At 38.7% G+C, this 20464-nt stretch overlaps 2 protein-coding genes across 18 annotated transcripts in view; one reads left to right on the plus strand and one right to left on the minus strand.

Moving 5' to 3' along the window:
- The window catches only part of CCDC66 (coiled-coil domain containing 66), a 41218-nt gene extending 38374 nt beyond the window's left edge, over positions 1–2844 (plus strand). For all 6 annotated transcript variants that reach the window (XM_035106356.3, XM_060271429.2, XM_035106358.3 and 3 more), the window contains one exon: positions 2499–2844. In XM_035106356.3, the coding sequence (XP_034962247.2) occupies positions 2499–2585 (87 nt within the window). In that variant the 3' untranslated portion in view covers positions 2586–2844. The remainder of the gene's footprint in view (positions 1–2498) is intronic.
- The window catches only part of TASOR (transcription activation suppressor), a 71785-nt gene that overhangs the window by 17439 nt on the left and 33882 nt on the right, over positions 1–20464 (minus strand). For 2 of the 12 annotated variants that reach the window (XR_004692009.3, XR_015948240.1), the window contains exons 16-23: positions 20214–20358; positions 18608–18664; positions 11006–11958; positions 10053–10178; positions 9660–9819; positions 7795–7903; positions 7097–7275; positions 6874–7011 (exon numbers count right to left, since the gene is read on the minus strand). Coding sequence is in view for 8 of the 12 variants with exons in the window: in XM_035106353.3 (XP_034962244.3) it covers positions 5720–6279; positions 6874–7011; positions 7097–7275; positions 7795–7903; positions 9660–9819; positions 10053–10178; positions 11006–11958; positions 18608–18664; positions 20214–20358 (2427 nt within the window). In the remaining 4 variants the exon portion in view is untranslated. Of the gene's footprint in view, positions 1–5198; positions 6556–6873; positions 7012–7096; positions 7276–7794; positions 7904–9659; positions 9820–10052; positions 10179–11005; positions 11959–18607; positions 18665–20213; positions 20359–20464 lie in introns of those variants that run through there. The other 10 variants (XM_035106353.3, XM_035106355.3, XM_035106354.3 and 7 more) reach the window with 10 other exon arrangements.

The raw sequence follows: 20464 nt of genomic DNA on the forward strand, positions 1-20464 counted from the left end.
AGCCCACTCTGCTTACTTCCATCAGATGGGAGAGCAGCAGCAAGTCTGGGAGTTTAAATCAGGAACAGGAAGGGTTAAGACGGGTCCAGGGCTCTGCAGAGTCCTGGTGGCTCAGCTCCAGGTTGGTAGCAGGGAAGCAGAGGAGGAGCTAGCTTCAGCAGGGGCTGGGAAGGAGGTAGACCGGCACCTCAGGAGCCTGGTTTGGGACCACGGAGGACCCATAGAGCAAGGAGGAGGGGCGTTTGGATGCCCAGTCTTAAAAGGGGGGTCAGAGCCCACGAGACGCCATTGTGGGCTTCTGCCCCATGCAGAGCAGACATGATTTGAGACATCTCACCACTGTATATAGCATGCACAATAAAACTATGAAAATCCAGAGGATGTGTGGAGTGCTTACTCGGGAGTAGCCAACACCCATCTGTGACAGCTTCTTTTATAGTCAAGCTGTATATAATTTTTATAAAATAAATAAGATTTATGTTTGTACAAGACTTCCTCTCCATCTCCTCCCCTTCACCAAATACACTTTGGAGGGTTCAAGTAGGTAAGAAAATAAAGGGGGAAATGTGTACAATGTTGGATATCACACAGAGAGATTAACCAGGGATTCTTATATGGAATTTATAGATGTGCTTGAGGGCAAATGTTAAGTGGGTCAGGAACAATTTGCACAACTATCCTTGATCTAGCCCAGACACTATGTTGTTTTAATCCTACCTTCTAGTTTTGCTTCTTGTTTTGTTATAATTTGTTTTTGTGATGCTGTTCCATTTGTATTTCCATTCCTCACATGGGTTTTTGTTGAGTGGTAGTGGATAAGAGTAAGGCATGGTTTAGGAAATGGATGGACACAGACCAAAACCACAATTGGTTAGATTCAGAGGGGCAAACAAAACCTATTTCACCCAGAGGTCTACATTGCCCTTTGTATAAAGCTTTGTTATGACAAGTACAGTGGTGCCTCGCTTAACGAATGCCCTGCTTAACGAAATTTCCACTTAACGAAAGGATTTTTCGAGCAGAGGTTGCCTCGCTAGACGAATTCGTTTTATGAAAAATTCATCTAGCGAATCGCGGTTTCCCATAGGAATGCGTTGAAATTCAATTAATGTGTTCCTATGGGCAAATAAATTCAATGCATTCCTATGGGATTCGCTAGACGAATTTTTTGTTATAAGAAAAGACCCCGTGGAACAAATTAAATTCGTCTAGCGAGGCACCACTGTAAAATGAAATCTAAAAGATGTCCATCCATTTGAACAACCTCTTGCACAAACAGAAGTATGTGAACTGTTAAACAGTTTACCGTTATGAACAGAATATTGTTTATTGCACTTATGTCCTGGTTGTAGGCTTTCCATTGGCATGTGGCAAGCATAATAGTAGACTAGTTCAGATCCATAAGTGTCTTCTTATTACATTAACTCTTATACAGATACCCTCTGATCCAACTCAACATGTTCCTTATCTGAACATCAAGCTGGGTCTATTTTAGCTGTATCAGAAGCAGCTGAAGTAAAAGCGTTATGTAGCATGGTAAAGGTAAAGGGACCCCTGACCGTTAGGTCGCGTCGCGGACAACTCTGGGGTTGTGGTGCTCATCTTGCTTTACTGGCCGAGGGAGCCAGTGTACAGCTTCCGGGTCATGTGGCCAGCATGACTAAGCTGTTTCTGGCGAACCAGAGCAGCACACGGAAACACCGTTTACCTTCCCGCTGGAGCAGTATCTATTTATCTACTTGCACTTCGTGCTTTCAAACTGCAAGGCTGGCAGGAGCAGGGACCAAACAATGGGAGCTGATCGGCAAGCCCTAGGCTCTGTGGTTTAACCCACAGCGCCACCCGCTATAGCATAGTACCTTTGTTCAAATCTATGGAACAAGGAAAATATGTTGAATGAACTCCCATCCACTACCACACTGTAGCTCTTTTAGCTGTAATGGTGTGGTAGATCATGCTGAACATAAAACTTAATCTTTCAACTATTACACAACCATCTTTCTTGGCTTGGGATAAGTGATTTCTCCCTTTTCATTTGAATCATAAAAGGAGTATTTCTATTGCATCCTGTTTGTTAGCTATCCATCTTAAACAAGGACACAACAAAAATAACTATAACTGTGCAGGAACTTTTTCTATTGAACAGGTATCTGTTCAAGGTGGGATTATATTACCAATGATCTCCCTCGAACAAATAGAGTTGTAGTAACACTAAATCTTTATGTAGAAATTTGATTTCCATCAATGGAGTCTCAACATTCTAGAGGTTTCAGCAGTAGATAGTGCTTTCCCCTTCACTTTGAATAATTTTTAAAACCTGAAGCAGGAAACACAGTAAAGTGGTAAGTAAAAAGGCAATAGCACAGTTAGCTCAATACAGGCATAATTACAACTTCCATTAAACCTTGCTATTTCTTTATCTACTGCTCTGTGTAGGTCAGTTGCTGCTCTATAGAACTAATTACAACTTCTATAAAAAGCTCACTTTGTCATTTCAGGGCCTCCTCCAGAAGCAGAAAGAATTGGAGACATGTTTTATTCCAAACATCATAAGCCAAGAGGATAATTTTATTTCACCATTTTAAAGGATTTGAAGTTCGATAAATGAATTTTTATTGTGTTGGCACTTTATACTTACTACTGTAATTATGAACATATTGGTAAAATGTGAACTTTTGTTCATTTGAAGATGCTTGAATAAGTGATTATACATTTTGGAAGAAAGATGTATGTAGCAGGAAACAATACTATAGCACGTGCTTTTGTTTACATGGAATATTTGTGTAGCTAATTTAAATTTTGTGTGTCCACTTAGTAAGAGGAATAAATTATTAGGCATTTGAATGCCATGGCTGTGTATGTTGCATTTTATCTTTTGTGTTTAAGTAATGGTTTTGTAATACTGCTGGGTGATAAGTGAAATCAAATTTTAAAATAATTTTTGGTGAAAACAGATCCCTGTTAGCCAAAGCACCTCAAAGATTAAAACACACTGCCACTAACTGCAGGCCTTGTGTCTAGAAGTGATCAGTTAAATAACGCAGACTATTATACCACAAATAAAACAGCTGTTAGAAAGGTGTACATTATAGAAAAACTAAATTGTGTTCTACTTTCACACATTAACAGTGACTATATTTAAGGAATGCTCATTGCAATTCTGAAGTTCCAGAATTAATTTGAGCCATGCTTCATTTCAACATTTTTACTGAAGAACATGCAAAATGATCCCATACCAAATAAATAAATAAATCTGCACCTGCATCAAAAAATGCAAATACAGGCAACTCGCTACTCACACACATTCAACTTGTGCAGGTTCAGCTTTGCACACATGCCAAAATTTAAAAAATAAAAATAAAAGAGGGCATGGGGACGGGCATTGCGGGAAGGGGTAGTTCTGGCAATCCCACCTGCCACTGTAACCAATGTGTTTTGACTTCACACAATTTTGGCTTTATGTAGTATCCCCAGAATTTAACCCCTGGGTAAATTGAGTCACCGGTAGTGTACATGCATGTCAATCTGAGCTAAACAGTTGAATATTTGTATATAAAAAGTTGCTTTTAAATGACTTGTTTTTATTTACTGGAGGTCAGAAAAGTGGCATGTGGTTATGCAGCGTACAAGATCCAAGATGTTCTGAAATTTGCCCAAATGAGACTAGATCAGTTTCAGAGTCTGCCAACAAAGCAGGCTTTGGGGAATTTCACTTAATAATTACTAAGAGGCGGTAGCCATCAAGGTTTGATAATCAGAAAAGTCATTTTCACTACATTTGCTTGCCAATGTTCCTGTAACACTTAGGACCAAGTTGTGCTCATGGCTAAATACAAAGACAATATCAACTTTCTACTGAGTACACTAAAGGCATATACTACTCATTACCAGATACAACCAAACCAAATGAAAGAGGAAGAGAAGCTGACAAGAAGTCCCTTCAACATTGAGCTACTGCAAAACAAGAGCTGCTACCATCAAAGTGACTCTAAGCCTCGATTTCTCTACACTGGGGGTAGCCAAAATGGTGCCCTCCAGAGGCTGTTTAACTATAACTCCCATCATTCTCAGCCAGCATAGCTAATGGTTAGTGATGCTGGGAGTTGTAGTCCAGCAACATCCTCAGCTATAAACATATTCTTTACTCCACTTCCTAAATACAGTGGTACCACAGGTTAAGTACTTAATTGGTTCCAATACTTAACCTGAAGCATACTTAACCTGAAGCGAACTTTCCCATTGAAAGTAATGGAAAGTGGATTAATCCATTCCAGATGGGTCCGCAGAGTACTTAACTTGAAGTACTCAACCGGAAGCATACTTGACCCGAGGTATGACTGTACCAGTTTAAACATAAGATGTCAAATGTTTCACCTTTCCCACTATCTTCCGGGCCACTCCACTTGAATCTTCCACCCTTGTGTCCAAATCCAAGATTCAGCCATTATGTTTGCTGTGCTCCATCCAACTTATAAATATGTCTCTAAGGTTTTGTATCTTAACTAATTTAAAATTATAAAATTATCTGCTACTATTCTAGCATTCCATTCAAGTAAATATATAGCTTACTTTGCTTTCGTTTAGATTCTTTTTGTTTTTATTGAACACCACTTCAGGTGACATTTTATGGTAACTAACATGGCATGTAATTCAAAACATGAATCATCTTCTAAAATATTATGCACACTGACGGTACTATATTGCATTATAAGCATCACAATATGTTGCAGATGTCACACATCTGCTGAGGGGGAAGAGCCAATTTCATATACCACATAAAGTGTGAAGTTCTTATATACAGCATCTTATGATGCCTGTAACTACATCTCACAGCCTTGGAACCCTAAGACAAAATCTCCTTGCAAATTCAGGGGCACAGGATCACATATCAAGGCAAACTACACAAAATTACACCATAAAGGCTGCAACTCCATGCAGAATATATTCTTAAAACCATTTATTTCAGCACGCTCCTAAATCTACAGTCACTACAGTACTTATCTGCAACTGAGATTACCTTTAATATTGGTAAGGGGGGAAATGAGCTTTGGGCTTCAAATAGAAAATCTAAAGTATGTCATACCTTTTAGATTACTATAGACTTGGTAGAGGAAGATTGCCCAAATGAGAATACACCTTTTGCTGCATCTATTTCCTGGAAACAGATGGTAAGACAAAATGCAACTTGATACTAGGTCTCTCATGGATGATTATTTTATTTTCAAAATGAACTGCATCCATTGGTTGTTCAGAGGTCTGTAACCAACAACCGAAGATATTTGTAAAGTAACTAGAACTGCCTTAATAGCTGTATAAAGAATTTGTACAAAACTGTCAAAATATGTACACAACAGCTTTGATAAAGAAAAAGAGATTTGAATATCCTGTTACACTTTGCTTTAAAAATGAAGCCTTCACATATGCTTCAGGCAAACATTCAGTTTACATTAAAACAGACTTCGAGCTGGAAGTCTCAATTACACATAAAATACAAAACGTACGAACTTATGTATCAACAAACAAGTTAATTCACGTACAGTAAATGTTAAAAAATATATATTTATTTCAAACTTCAGGTGGTTCACCTGGTACAGGTCATCATGATTTAAATAAGACAGGAAAACAATTCGGAAATGTTTAGTTCAGAGAATAGAAACTGTTAATTCACTTTTTAAAACAGAAAAGTCCACAACAATGTATAAAAACATTTCAGCTTTGCTTAATTTTGTTTGGAATACAGCCGGGAAGAATCGTAACTGACGTCCCAATTATTGGGAGATGAAGTCTGGACCATATCCATGTTCTGGCTGTAGGCAGACAGAAGGTAGTTCCCACCTTCTTGGATCTGGCTTGTAGGCACGGGGTATGCTGCTCCCAGAAATGTCTGATGAGTGAGAACGTTAAAATGACTGAACTGATGGGGCACACTTAACTGTCTGTTATAACTCTGAACGGAACTGAAAGGAACTTGTTGGACTGAACTGCTTCTCTCTCCTTCAATAGAGCATGTTGTAGAAACTGGAGTAACTGGTTGTATGTCTTGCATGTCAATTTTAGAAGTCTTTTCGGTCAGAAGACTGTGTCCTTCAGCAGGCAGCAACAGAACAGCTTGAGAGTTTTGCTTAGAATCTGTTCCATGAGATCCTTTGGTCTCTATCTGACAAGCTTCCAAGTGGGAATCATACTTTGAGGCATCATTGCAAACTTCTATTTGTGATGATTCATCCCCTGAATCCAAAGACATGTCCTCCACATCCTTTTCATCGTTTTCTACAAGAACTACATTAAGAAGAGAAAAATCCTACTCTATTGAAATAAAAAATGTGTTTTAAAATACTACGCACTACTCACACAGTGTTAGGCTTCAGGTCTGAAAGTCGCATATCACTTAGGGGATGGGTCTTCTGGCATTTTTGTCACACACTCAACACACATTTAACCCTCTGGGTGAACGTCCGGATAGTCCGATGCTAAAAGCTTCCACGAAATGTGTTCATGCTTACTGTTGGGAAACCCCAACTTCCAGCTCCAAAGGATTTAATGTCAAAACAGCATCTAAAGTTATACAGTAGGTCAGTATGTGATACGAGAATTGCCCAACACAATTACTGACACCCTTACTGACTGCTACTTTTCCAAACCTCATCTCCACTAGTTTTATCATAACCCTTCTACATTTCATGGGAACTTCTTGGATACCCCATTAGAACAATTCTAAACTTTAAGATGCCACACAGCACATTTTTCTTTCTAGCGTTTAAACTGTGATTTGAACTTTGCTTTTCCCCATACTTTTTGGACCTTCAGTAAAAGCATACTAAAATTCCCTATATTTCTAGCTATCAATATTTGAGCACAATTAATTATTATTACCTGATTGTCTTTCATGATCAATGGGGGAATGGGAGTTATGGTGTCCAACAAGACTTTTAAAGTTCTGCATGAAGTGATCTACTGTAGTAACCACTATTCCATTTTCAGCGTACGTCGCAAATGTTAACACATTCTTTTCTAAAAATAAAAAAGCAAACATGTTTCAACATATATTAATTTATGTATTTTTTTAAAAAGGACATACCCAATAGTGGTTTTCTACCTGTCAGGAAGACAATGTGCCTCCGCCGTGCATTATCAGCTTGAAGTCTTATAAGACAATCCAGGTCTGGAGGATTTCGAGTTTGAGAATCACAACTATGGTATGACATAATCTCAACCAAGTGCTTCTTTTGATAAGTATTCAAAAGTGTCAGCAAGCTTGTGGCATTTCTATTCATTCTGGAGAAAAAAGAGCAATAAAACTTTTGTATTCAAAAACATGAAAGCATAGACTTGGACTGGCAGGTAATGGAAGGAAACAGTGAATCTATACTAGTGCAATAAAAGCTTTTTTGAACGTAAACCCTCTGATGATTTAAAAATGGAGAAGGAATCAGCTTAATATACAGTAGGTGTGAGAAACCTCTGGCCCTCCAGATGTTACTCAACTACAACTCCCATAATCCTTTGCTATTGGCAGTGGTGGCTGGAGTACTGTAATTCAACAATATATGGAGGGCCAAAGTTTCCCCACCCTGATATTTCAAGAAGAGGTGAAATATAAAAAAGTGTACAACCCGAAAGTGGAAGGGGGGGTAGTTTCTAAAACATGCACGGAAAATAGATGCACTGCAAAGGTGACTGACGGCAAAAGACCATGGAAGTATTTCAGTAGATATTTTGAAAAGTAGTTAAATGCAAGTATTTTGTTATTCTAAAATATTTTAAATATCTGAAGACATAAGAAATAATACTTACCTGCCAAGTTCCTTCAATTTTTTCTGTATTTTACAGTGAACTTTCCATTGCCACATCCCATCTGGAGTACTCAGTGCTTCAAGGAACTTTAAAAAACTGTCAAGTTTATCTAGTTTTGAAAACAGAAAATAAAATGTGGTGATGGCAACAAACTTAGCTTGAAAAGGGGATTAGACAGAGGCAAATAGGATAAATCTAATCAATGGCTACTAATCATGATGGCCAAATACTGGTTGCTGGGGAGCAACAGTGGAAGAAAGTTATGGGCTTCATGCACAACTTGTAGGCTTCCAAGAAGCATCTGGATGGCCACTATAGCAAATGGTATTCTGGGCTGAACAGTTTTTTGTCTCATCCAGTACGGTTCCTCTAGTATTCTTACAATCTGTAATTAAATTTAAACTTATTTTTATTTCTAATGTTTCTACTTGTAAGCTATTTCAGAGTTGAACATTTTTGGCAAGTTTGTTTCACCAAAAATTTTCAGGAGCTTGGTGAATATCATCAGAAACAATATTTTATTACTACATCTGCAGTTACTTGGCTTTGTTCACTTAGTCATATCTGTATTTTGATTACTAAAATTTTGTTTATTAAGAGAATTTTTATATTTCCATGCAGTAATTACTTTTAAAAACCCCAATATTTTAATAAAACAATGCATTGTTTAAAAAACTTACAGACACTCTACAACTGCAGTACGAATGTTGCTCATTTTAGAAATAAAAAATTGAGCTTAATGGTAGCCATTTGATCCTTGAGAGAGTACTGTGGATTCACTAATGTCCCTCTCATTTATTTTACAGAATTTATACACTGCTTTGCAGAGAGAAGCTATCAAAGCAGTGTACCATAAGAAAAATACAAAAGATTAAAACTCAAAAACTCCAGCGCACGCACACACACACACACACACACACACACCACAGTGCTTTGCTTTAGCCATTGTGTAGTCTTATATTGGCATCGGTGGTAACCACAGTTAAAACGAACCAAGAGCTGAGAATTCAGCAATGGTAATAACAGTTAGCACTAATAGATATCACACTACACCAGGCATCCCCAAACTTCGGCCCTCCAGATGTTTCGGACTACAATTCCCATCATCTCTGACCACTGGTCCTGTTAGCTAGGGATCATGGGAGTTGTAGGCCAAAACATCTGGAGGGCCGCAGTTTGGGGGTGCCTGCACTACACTATGGTTAAACCAAGCAATAATAGAAGGGAGAGGGAACGCAAGTCTGCAGCATACTCTATACTACCTAATCATATTAGCAAATCAGGAACATTTCATCTATGCTAGATCTTACTGTAAGGTGTTTAAAAAAAAAGCAATGAAATTGTGTTTATTTGTATACCTATGAACTGTATTTGTATACCTATGAACTGTAAGGGATTGTTTTGATTTTACTTCTGTACAGCATTTAGGATTTGAGGCAGTTATCACAGCTTCTAAGTGACATCCAATGATGTTCATCTGATTGCACAAAGGATTTCCGTTTGGGAAAGAGGAAAGACTATCCTTTACCTCCTCATAATCCAGCAAAGGAACCATCAGCCCTCTAGAGCAGATTTTGGGGCCTCACAGGGGAGGAAGAGAAGTCTAATTATGCAAGCAGGTGACTTTGAACATCAAAAGCTTTCACCACTAACATTCTTTTAGCAGCATAAGAAATCCTACCCTAAACACAATTCCACAGCAATATTTTGTTTTTTAAAAAAAGCTAATGAAGGTTTAAATTTTTAAAAGGAATCTCAAACTGGTACTTTGCTACTCAGGCACCTAGAAATCACATCAGTACATTAGCAATATGAAAATATTTTTCAAAACCTGCCACTGACAATGTTAAAAAAAACCATCTTACCAACTGTGACAGACTCTGGATTGAGAACAGATTCATCAGAGACAAGGAAGCCACCAGAAACAAATAATTCATGGTAAGAATGATTTTTCAAATCATCCAAATTGTCAACACCAGCAAAATCGACACATGGAAGCCTCTTCAAAGCTACTAAACACGGTATCTATTCAAAGAAGGTACGTGGTTAGAATAATATAATAGTATAATGAGATTAAATTAAGACACAATATATGTTGGCTACTGCTCTTCCCTGCTTTTGTGACCATAATGTAACATTGTAGCATATGCATGCCAATAAATGAATTAATTTTTACTAGTTAAGGCATTTTGATGTGCCCAGAGCAACAATGAATTATCGAACACCAACTAAATGTACCAATTATGAATTTTACATACCTTATGAATTATATTGAGAATATCTACATTTTGAATGATTATAAGCAATTTATCCACTTTATCGGTTCTCCTTCTCAAGAATTGCTCAGGGTGGCACTCTGTATTACCTAGTTTAGTAAGATATGCCTAAAATAAGCAAGCACAGGTGGTTAAACCAATGCATTTCATTTAAAACCTCCAGTGAACAGTACATTAAGTTACAAAGAAACTTAAAGCGCTAAACAGGCAGGTACAAGACTTTACTAAAATGGCATGCTTGCTATATACAGAATTTAATTGTTATATTAATTGTTATATAATCAACAAGCATTTTTCAGACTTGCACCATTCTTCGCATAGGAAGAGTCAAGAAAAATGTACCATGCCTTAAATCTGTATAAAAAGGAAACCATTTATCAGCTGTTTTAACTACAAATGGTCGTTACTTTGGTTTTGCTGCCCCACCCCCCTGCTATGTTCTGGTAGGGTTCTAGAGCCCTCCCATCTCCCTCCCCAAACTGGGAAATTGCTAACCAGACTTTGGGGGAGGAGGTGGGAGGACTCTAGGACCTTGTCAGAAGCCTCCTTTCCAAAGCCCAGGTCCTCACTTAGGCTTTGGGAAGGCAGCACAAGAGTTGCCAAGGGCTGCCCAAAAAGGCCTTAAGGGTCATGTATTAGATGGCCCTGATCCAGACTAAGTCACACTTAGACTATACCTGTTGAAATCAATGGGACTTTAACATTTATTTCAACAGGTCCGCTATGAGAATGACTAAGCCTGGATCCAACCCTGTTATCTATGCTGCAACTATGCTCATAGGAAATAATATGGGCTTGAGCATTTTTTAAAATCACTATAGTTTTATATGCCCCCTTGATTATAATCTTAATGTGGTTTACAAAAAGAAAAGAAAAAGCATAAATGTTATCTCCTAAAATATTTTTATAAAGAAACATATGGGAAATAAACATACTTTTATTTCTTTACAAAGTTCACTCTCTTGTTTTTCATGAATGTAGAATTTCACAACATTTTTTTGGACATCTTTAATAATTTTGAAGATGCGTTTGAAATAACTGTCGTCCTCTAATGATAGCTGGTTTATCATAGCACTGAAGGCAGGTGGGGTTGCAAGGTTATCTGTAGACGTTGGAATCTTATCCGGATGGTGCACAGGGCCAGCAGCAGTCACATTTAGATTAGCTGGCGACTTCACTTCTATGTTGGTGCTCACGGAACTTTGTTTTTTTCCTGTGTCCAAGATCGCTAAATGATTCTGCTCATTAATGCTTGAATCTTCCTCCAATTTGTTACATGGTGGTTCTTGAAACTGCTGCATGTCAAAACCACTTGGAAGAGCTACTGGCTCTTCTGGTGGCAAATGTAATCCAGTGTCAGTAACTGAATCACTTAGTGGTCCGGGACTTCTAGTAAACGGGGCACTGTGGATAGCATACGAAGATGACGATGCAACAACATTGCTGAGCTGTTCACTCAGGTTTTCTATGTATTCCTGGACAGCAATATCTGATGCCTGTAAGCATATATATTCAGAAAGTCTCATTACCTTCTCCTGGGCTGAAAGGACAGGTTTGGGTATTGCACTGACATACATAATATTCTTATGCTTCAAAATATCCTGAATCTTTTTGGTAAAGCGATTGTATTCTTCCAATACTGCTGTTTCTATTATTCCAGTTATGGAGTGCTTATTTGGCAAAAAGTGTTCTGTCTCAAGTTCACACCAATCTTCAAAATTCTCTTCACCTGTATGTACTCCCTCTTCTATTCTTCCCTTCTGTGTGTCTGTAAATGCAGAGTATGCAAATGGATAATCAGAACTTCTTCTGTTTATTACTCGGGGGTCCTTTTCAGAAGCATCCTTTGGTGGTGAATAAGCCAGTGATTCTTCTCGAGATTTCAAGCCTACATAGGAAGAGTCATTACTTATTATTCATGAAGCATTAAGAGTAAATATCTATGCCATCAACAGCAATGAATTCGGTCAAACTGCATTTAATTGATAAAATACCAAGAATAAATTCAGTACAGTGGTACCTCGGTTGTCGAATGCAATCCATTCCAGAAGACCATTCGACTTCCGAAATGTTCAACAACTGAGGCGCAATGGGCAGTCAGCAAATTCCATAGAGAAAATGAAGAAACGCGCCTCAGAAGTCATTCAACTTCCGAGGTGCGTTCAAAAATGGAAGCATCCACTTCCAGGTTTACAGCGTTCGGCTTCCAAGACACTCAAAAACTGAGGTTCCACTGTACAGTGGTGCCTCGACTTACGAATTTAATCCGTTCCGAAGGCACCTTCGTTAGTCGAAAAATTCATGAGTTGAAAAACACCATTGGAAACGCGATTTCTCATAGGAATGCATTGGAAAATTCGTAAGTAGAAGCAACCCTATCTAAAAATCCCTATCTAAAACCGCCGCGGGTTTTTTCCAGATGTCGAGACATTCATAAGCACACGGCAATTACCCCCATTCGTAAGTTGAAAAAAAATCGGTTGTCGAGTCGTTTGTAAGTCGAGGTACCACTGTATTAAAATTCCTGAGGCTACGCACATCCTTTCCCACAATTTTAAAATCTAGTCCTATCCTATGCCCTCTTAGGCCAGAACAGCAGCTCACTTAGTTAGACCTAAGAGTCCTCAAACTGATCTAAGGACACAGCTGGTGCCCTTATCCAGTCGCACCAGGAACTAGTGGAGCACCTACTCCTGCAACAAAAGTGCAGCAGCAATACTGGAGCAAAGCAGGTCTCCGATCTTTTTGGACCCATATACATATTTCCAACTCGGAGAAGCAATCATGGGCACTATACACATGCACCCCACAACCAAAGACACAGTGCGACCTATTCCATTCGCTACAACATGTTTTGCTACAACCAACTGAATGCAACCAAGCAAGTTCTGGACGCCCTAACCTCTCGCAATGTCAATATAAGCAAAGGACCTATCCACACAATGCAAGCACAACCCCTACACCAGGCTTCCTCAACCTCGGCCCTCCAGATGTTTTGAGACTACAATTCCCATCATCCCTGACCACTGGCCCTGCTAGCTAGGGATCATGGGAGTTGTAGGCCAAAAAACATCTGGAGGGCCGAGGTCGAGGAAGCCTGCCCTACACTAACACTAGGCAATAGGATGAAAGAACAACAGTCCCCAGTCTCCCTCCCTCCCTCTCTTTTCCTCCAATTGTACTTTTCTCCAATTATTTGTACTGTAATACATGAAAATCTTTAGTAACAACAGAACAACTGTTAACATTTTTGAAAATAGTTATTTTTTAAAAAAAAAACAAGGTTTGCCTCCTACATCGCTTAATGTGAGGAATGTCAATAGGTTAGATTGACAATAATGGTTAAAATACATTAAGCACCAAATAGGTAAAAATTATATAGGAATTCAATGTAATAAATATTGTACAGTATAGAAAGGTATGGGATGGACTATATTATACAGAATATATATACTGCACTAGAAACTTATGAACAAATTTGCAGAATGCAAATGAAACACTCAAAAGCTTCAACTAGACATTCCATAAAAGGAGGAAGGGGGCTTAACACATTATTTTACACATTATATTACAACAATTGATAAGCAAACAATACAGTACACTTATCTCTGAGCCAGTTTCTCATTGACTTGTGAGTTTTTCATGGAAGGAAAACTTCTGTAAATCCTTAACATCATTGGGGAGCATTATGTTTAACTGTCATGCAAGTTATCAAAACATCAATTTCTATGAGAGCAGTGGGACAAAAATTAGCTTCAATCTCCTATCCAAATAAACTTATTTCAATAAGTGAAATATTGGGAAACCCTTTTAACTGTATGCTTTCAATTCCTTCTCTCCCTTTAGCCATTAGACTGAGAAGAGCTCTGCTTGACAGAAAGAGCAAGACTGCCTCCTAGGTGGTAGGTTTCCCCTTTGTGAAGGGAAACTTGAGGATTTGCCTCCTGCATCCCAAAACCTTAGGCTTCAAAATACAAGAAAGTATTGCAGGCCTGACAATTACAGCTAGCCTGAACTTTGTGCCTAATTTAGAAAGAGAAATAATGGAAAGTTTTATTTGTTGGTTTAGTTGTTAAATATTGTCTTTTTGATGTATCAGAAAAAAACTGGTGTCTGTTTACTGTACTGACCAAAAATATTAATTGTCTTTTTGATGTATCAGAGGAAACTGGTGTCTGTTTACTGTACTGACCCAAAGGTTGTTGACTTACCTTGTCAGCTTGACCTGTATTCAAACATCAATGACCTTGCTCTCAAATATGAACCTTGTGTAATCATAGTTGGCAAAAATTAATGTTGGCAAAGAATAATAGATATCATAGTGAAAGACATGAAAATGGAAAGTAAATAAGGCTAATATAATAAAAGATATTAAGAATGTTAGTAAGGTAATTCATTACACATAGGAATGTATTTATCCATAACGGGAATGTGTTAGTGTATTTGTGTATGATATGTAAAGGCCTTTATTAATATTAGACTATGTGTATTAGAAGACAAGGAGAAAGAAGCTGTAAAATATGTTTGTGGAATCTGTTTGTTTGATGTTACTGTTCTGATCAAAGGTTAGTTTATTATAGTAAGATGACCTGTAGGGGACATCTTGACCAGAACATGATCATGGACAATGTGGAACAAGTTACATATTTAGTATGATGAAAGCTATATGTAAAAGAGTATAAAAGCTGTGTGAAAACCTGTGATCAGTCCAGTACCCATCACTTATGGGACTGTCCTTTGCTGCAGTAAAGTTAATGAAGGGTATTGTTTTGCTGGAGTCCTCGGTTGCGTTTCTTATTGAATTCTCTACCAGGAATGAACCTGAGGCACCGTTTTAACCACTCCCTTGACACCTTTTACACAAGGCAAAAGAGAAGGGAGTATGCACACAATCCAGTCATTTCCTTTATATTGCTGATTAGCCCCAAAACCATCCTAGTGATTAACGACAATGAGAAATATACAAGAGAAAGAAATGCTAGTAAAAAGAGTTAAATTTGGCATGATAAAATCCAACTTCAACAGAAAATATTTATATTCAAAAAATATTTCAGGACTTGCTTTTTTACATACAGTACTAAGATGCCAAAAAAATCCCCTCGTCTTATCAGATATCCTTCTGGGCATGCATCCAAGTCAATATCCTGTGTGCAACTCATGACTGGCACTGAATTACACAGGCAGAGAATGATTCTAAAAGGGCACTGATTTTCCAATAAAGCAGGCATCCCCAAACTACGGCCCTCCAGATGTTTTGGCCTACAACTCCCATGATCCCTAGCTAACAGGACCAGTGGTCGGGGAAGATGGGGATTGTAGTCCAAAACATCTGGAGGGCCGAAGTTTGGGGGTGCCTGCAATAAAGCATAATGGCATTAGGTAAAGCAGAATAATAAGTTACAGGTAGGTAGCCGTGTTGGTCTGAGTCGAAGCAAAATAAAAAAATTCCTTCAGTGGCACCTTAAAGACCAACTAAGTTTTTATTTAGTTGGTCTTTAAGGTGCTACTGACAGAATAATAAGGAATTTCAGATCCTTCCCTTAAGTACGCTTGCCACACTGTCATTTGTTAAGAAACACAAGACTGCCAAACAACACTACCAAACATTTATTTACTACCATTGCAATACTTGCAACTTTAATTTCTCAAATACACAGGCAGTATCTAAACTACTGCACTGTGTCTTGTTTTGTATTGACTTCTCTTTTGTCTCTTGTATGTAATTCCTAATAAGAATATACTCACTAGGAGAATAAGTTGACTGTGCAAGCAAAAACACTCCTTGTTTGATTTCTAAAACCTAAACAATGCTTAGTTGAAAAAAGTTTAAATAGGTTTACAAAGAGAATACAGTAAAACAATAAAATTATTGGTAAAAACAGTTGAAATCAAGTATTCAAAACATTTTTAAAAATGAAAATCAACAATAAGTTAAAACCATTTAAAAACACATGTTTCCAGGAAACATCTCTGAACAAAAATATTTAGAGTACAGTGGTAACAAATCAGCAACCAGTGCAGATCTCTGATCAAATGTGTTAAACGCTTACGACATCTCACACCTGTCAACAATCATGCTGCAGCTTCTGGATCAAGCTCAAGGGAAGCCCCACATACTATATTGTAGTAATCCAGTAATCTGTGCATGAGCTACTGTAGCCAAGTTTCCCCCATCCAGTCACAGTTGTAGCTATCATAACAGCTGCAGTTGGTAAAATGTGCTTCTAGCTGTTGACTCTACCTGAGCCTCCAATGACACGAGCTAAATCTAGAAGCACCCACAAACCTTCTCCTTCAGAAGCAGAACCCCATCCAGGATAGGCAATTTATCAATTCATCAAACATGGGAACTACTCATCCACAGTGCCTCCAGCTTGCTAGGATTCAAGCTCAGCTTGCTTTTTGTCATACATCTCACCACTGCATTCAAGCACCCTAGGGACTGCATGGCCTCTCCTGATTCAGATGTTATGGAGAAATAGAGCTGGACACCATCTGCATACTGATGGCACCTTACCCCAAAAACTCTTAATGGCTGCTCCATATAGATATAAAATAGCATCAGAAATAGAATAGTGTCCTGTAGCACCCCATAGCTTAATTGCCAGGGAGCTGAAAAGCACTCTCCCATTCCGCAGAGTTGGTCCAGGAGGACAACATGAGAGATCAAGCAGCAGGAGCAAGGTTGCTCTCCTGTCCATGCTCTGCAAATATCATCCATCAGGGTGACCAAAGCCAACTCAGTCTGATAGCCAGGCCTGAACCTAGACTGGAATGGATCTAAATAATCTGTGTAATTTAAGAATGCTTGCAGTTGCCCCACCACAACCCTCTCTGCCATCTTCCACCAAAAGTGAATATTTGCAACAGGTTGGTGATTGTTCCAGCGCAGTGAGTCCAGAGTCAGTTTCTTTAGGAGCAGCTACACCACTGTTTCTTTCCAAGGTAGCAGGCCCAATCCCCTCATCCAATGAAATTTTAACCATGCTCTGGACCCATCCAGTCAGCTCCCTTCTGCCAGATTTAATAAGCTAGGAGGGAGAGGGGTCAAGAGGGCATGTGGTCAAGATATATTATCACCAGCACCTTGTCCACATCAGATGATGATTCCGCAACACACACTCGATAGTGGCACTGCACACTTCAGCTGGAGCAGCAAAAAGGGTGAAGTCAAAAGCACTCTTAAATTGAGTGACTTTATCAATCTTCAAAGTTGTAGGCAGTTGGTCAAAGGAGGTCTCTGAATGCCCGCAAGGTCCTTCCCCACAGAGGGTGTCAATAGTCTCTGGACATCCAAAATAACTCTGCTAGCTGGCTACCAGAGGATGCAAGGCAAGCTGTGAAGTGACCTTTTTTGCATCCTGCACTGCTGCATAATAGGCACGATTATGTGCTCTAACAGGAATTTTATTTATTTAAATCAGATTTTTTAAAAATTTAAATTGGATTTTTAAAATGCTGGATACTTATAACTTTAGATTTACAATAGAAATGGGTACTCTTCAGAAGGAGTGTAACCCATCAAGAGCAGACAACTTTGGTACCCTGACTAAGCATGATATACCTATCATTTTAAGACCGCAGAGTGATATATGAACAACTTAACTACAAATAAATTCATCTATATTCTGTATACATGATATGGAACATCACAAATTAGACACATTTATCATGTGAAGTGTGTATGCCTCATAGGATGGAAATAAATAAGCTATATATAAAAATTACATGATTATCTATATTAACACAATACGTATGTTGGCCCTTTGTATATTTCATATAGCTTTATCAATTATACCAACTGCCTGTTAAGGTACCAAAGCATTTCACTGAGAATTTTACAATGGGTTTTATGCACATTCAATATTCAAAAGCAAAGCTTTGTTGTTCAAAATTAACAATCTCCTATTATGACTGATGCACTTGGAATTCCCTTCAAGGGTTATAGGTAAAAAGGTAAAGGACCCCTGGCAGGTTAAGTCCAGTCAAAGGCGACTATGGGGTGAGGCATTCATCTCACTCTCAGGCCGAGAGCCAGCGTTTGTCCACAGAAAGCTTTCTGGGTCGTTTTCATGACTCAACTGCTTCGGGTGCAACGGAACACCGTGACAGAAACCAGAGCGCACGGAAACGCTGTTCACCTTCCCGCCACAGCAGTATCCATTTATCTACTTGCACTGGCGTGCTTTTGAATTGCTAGGTTGGCAGCAGCTGGGACAGAGCAACAAGAGCTCACCCCGGTGCAGGGATTCAAACCGCCGACCTTCTGATCGGCAAGCCCAAGAGGTTCAGTGGTTTAGACCACAGCGCCACCCGCATCCTGCATCAAGGATTTTAACTACAGTTGCTCCCATGTTACCTGGGTGCCTTAAATCAACTGTATTTCTCTAGTTTCAAACTCTGAATATACTTGCTTTGGTGGATTCATTTCCTTAACTATATTTTTTTTGGGGGGGGGGGAGACTACCAAGGAACTGTTTTTTTTTTAAGCTATCTGGACAGCAAGGAGCATATGCAATAAAGGCCACCCTTCTCACCTGTTTGGTTATCTCCATGTTCTCTCAGTTGCTCTTCAGGAACTCTTCCTGCCCCTCCTGAGGGAGAGCAGCAGTTAGCAAGGTTATAGAGTTTCTCAAGATGTATAATGTATATCCTCACACACTTCTTGTGCTACAGCACCAATTTAAGATAGTTAGCCCACTTTAGAGAGTATAAAATTAATTATTGGTATTAATTTCCAACATATTTGGGTATCATAGGTCTCTTTCATTCTGGGAAAGATTTGAATTCCAGAATTTATTACATCTGTTAAAACTGCAAAAGGCAGCAGACTGGGGATTCCCCATTTTAAGTGCTTTGGTGCACTGGGGGTTGAGCTACCTAACCATGCCACTGCTGCTCCCACACCCATATTGTATCAAATACTCTCTGCTTCTCAGTGAAAAATATGGTGTAGAATATGCTGTTCAAAACTTTTTCTTTCAAGTCTTTAATACAAATATGGAAACTACCACCAAAAGCAAGTAGACCCAGTTGCTGCTGTTTGATGAAACAAATATTCCTCCAAATATCAAAACAGCATTTTAGAAGATAGGTAACAGTTCAAATAATGAGAAGCAACAATAAAAAGGCACCCCACTGTACAAATTTCAGTAAAAGAGAATCTTTCAGAAATTCATCTGTCTCTCCTTTCAGTGTACTAGGCTAAAATGCTTACGCAACTTCGGATCTTTTTGAAAAGGGTTACGGTAACAACTGACAAAGGAGTAAGACAAGCTGGAAGACCTTGCAAGGCAGACTTGCTTCGGCAAAGTTTGCCCCGACAAGGTTCAGTATTGCCCTCAAATTATTACATTGCACACAGACGTTGCCTAGAAAGGTTTTGTACTAGCCCTCAGCCAAGGTTTTAAAAAAGTTTGTCTGAGATTGCATGCAATGTGTCAGTTTAGTAATGGCCTACTGGCAACCTCTATACCAAATCCAGCCTATGAAGCAATTTTATCCGGTCACCCTTTCATATTTTGATCAAGGTGTGGTAAAACATTTGCCTAGTTTCACTCATACAAAAAACCCCAAACAACTAGAATTCAAGTTAAGCGATAGCATATACTCTTTATAAAATCCTTTTGAGTTTTGTAATGTACACAGCTGTGCCGACTGTATGCCCTTGTAATAGTGAAGCCCTTGCTGGTAGATAGCACTAATTTTAATCTCCAGCCGGACCATCCACGAGTATGTCAACATATGGCAAAACATTACTTTCAACCCCAGAACACTATCTGAAGACACAGATTTTATGGCTTACTGGGTCTCTTCCAACTTTACTCCCTCCCATTCACAAAATCCTAATGTGCCCACTTCCAGAAAGATGTACTGTACTGTGTATGATAGAACCAGTAGATCTAATCTCAACAGTTATTGCTTATTTGCTTAAATAAAATGAGGCTTAGTCACAATACTATATACACAGAGGGTTTTCCAAAATGTGGTTTTCACTGCCATAAACACTATCAGAATAACCTGATCAGAATTCAAATATTACTGGAATATGTAATAGTATGCACACATCCCTTTTGCCATTTTAAGAACTGGGTATCAGAAAGACACAAAACTAGGTTTTATATTTACAAAGTTGTTACTTACCTGTGATTGGAATCAGCTTCCAGTGCATTTCAGTCGATTCAACATTGTATGAGCCAGAATGTTGTCTATGATAAGTCTGTTCAATGGGTGTGCTAGGACATGGGCTACCACCATCAAAGCTACTTACACTTCCAGTGCTCGTTTCCTAAACAAACACATAGTACAGTAGTCTCAATTGATAATTCTAACTTGTTACCTTTTAGCCATCGCAATGTAAAAATATTTTAAGCGTCTTCCCACAGCCAATGCAT

Source organism: Zootoca vivipara, chromosome 2 (assembly GCF_965207765.1).
Source record: "Zootoca vivipara chromosome 2, rZooViv2.hap1.1, whole genome shotgun sequence".
In the NCBI taxonomy this organism is placed as follows: Eukaryota; Metazoa; Chordata; class Lepidosauria; order Squamata; family Lacertidae; genus Zootoca; species Zootoca vivipara.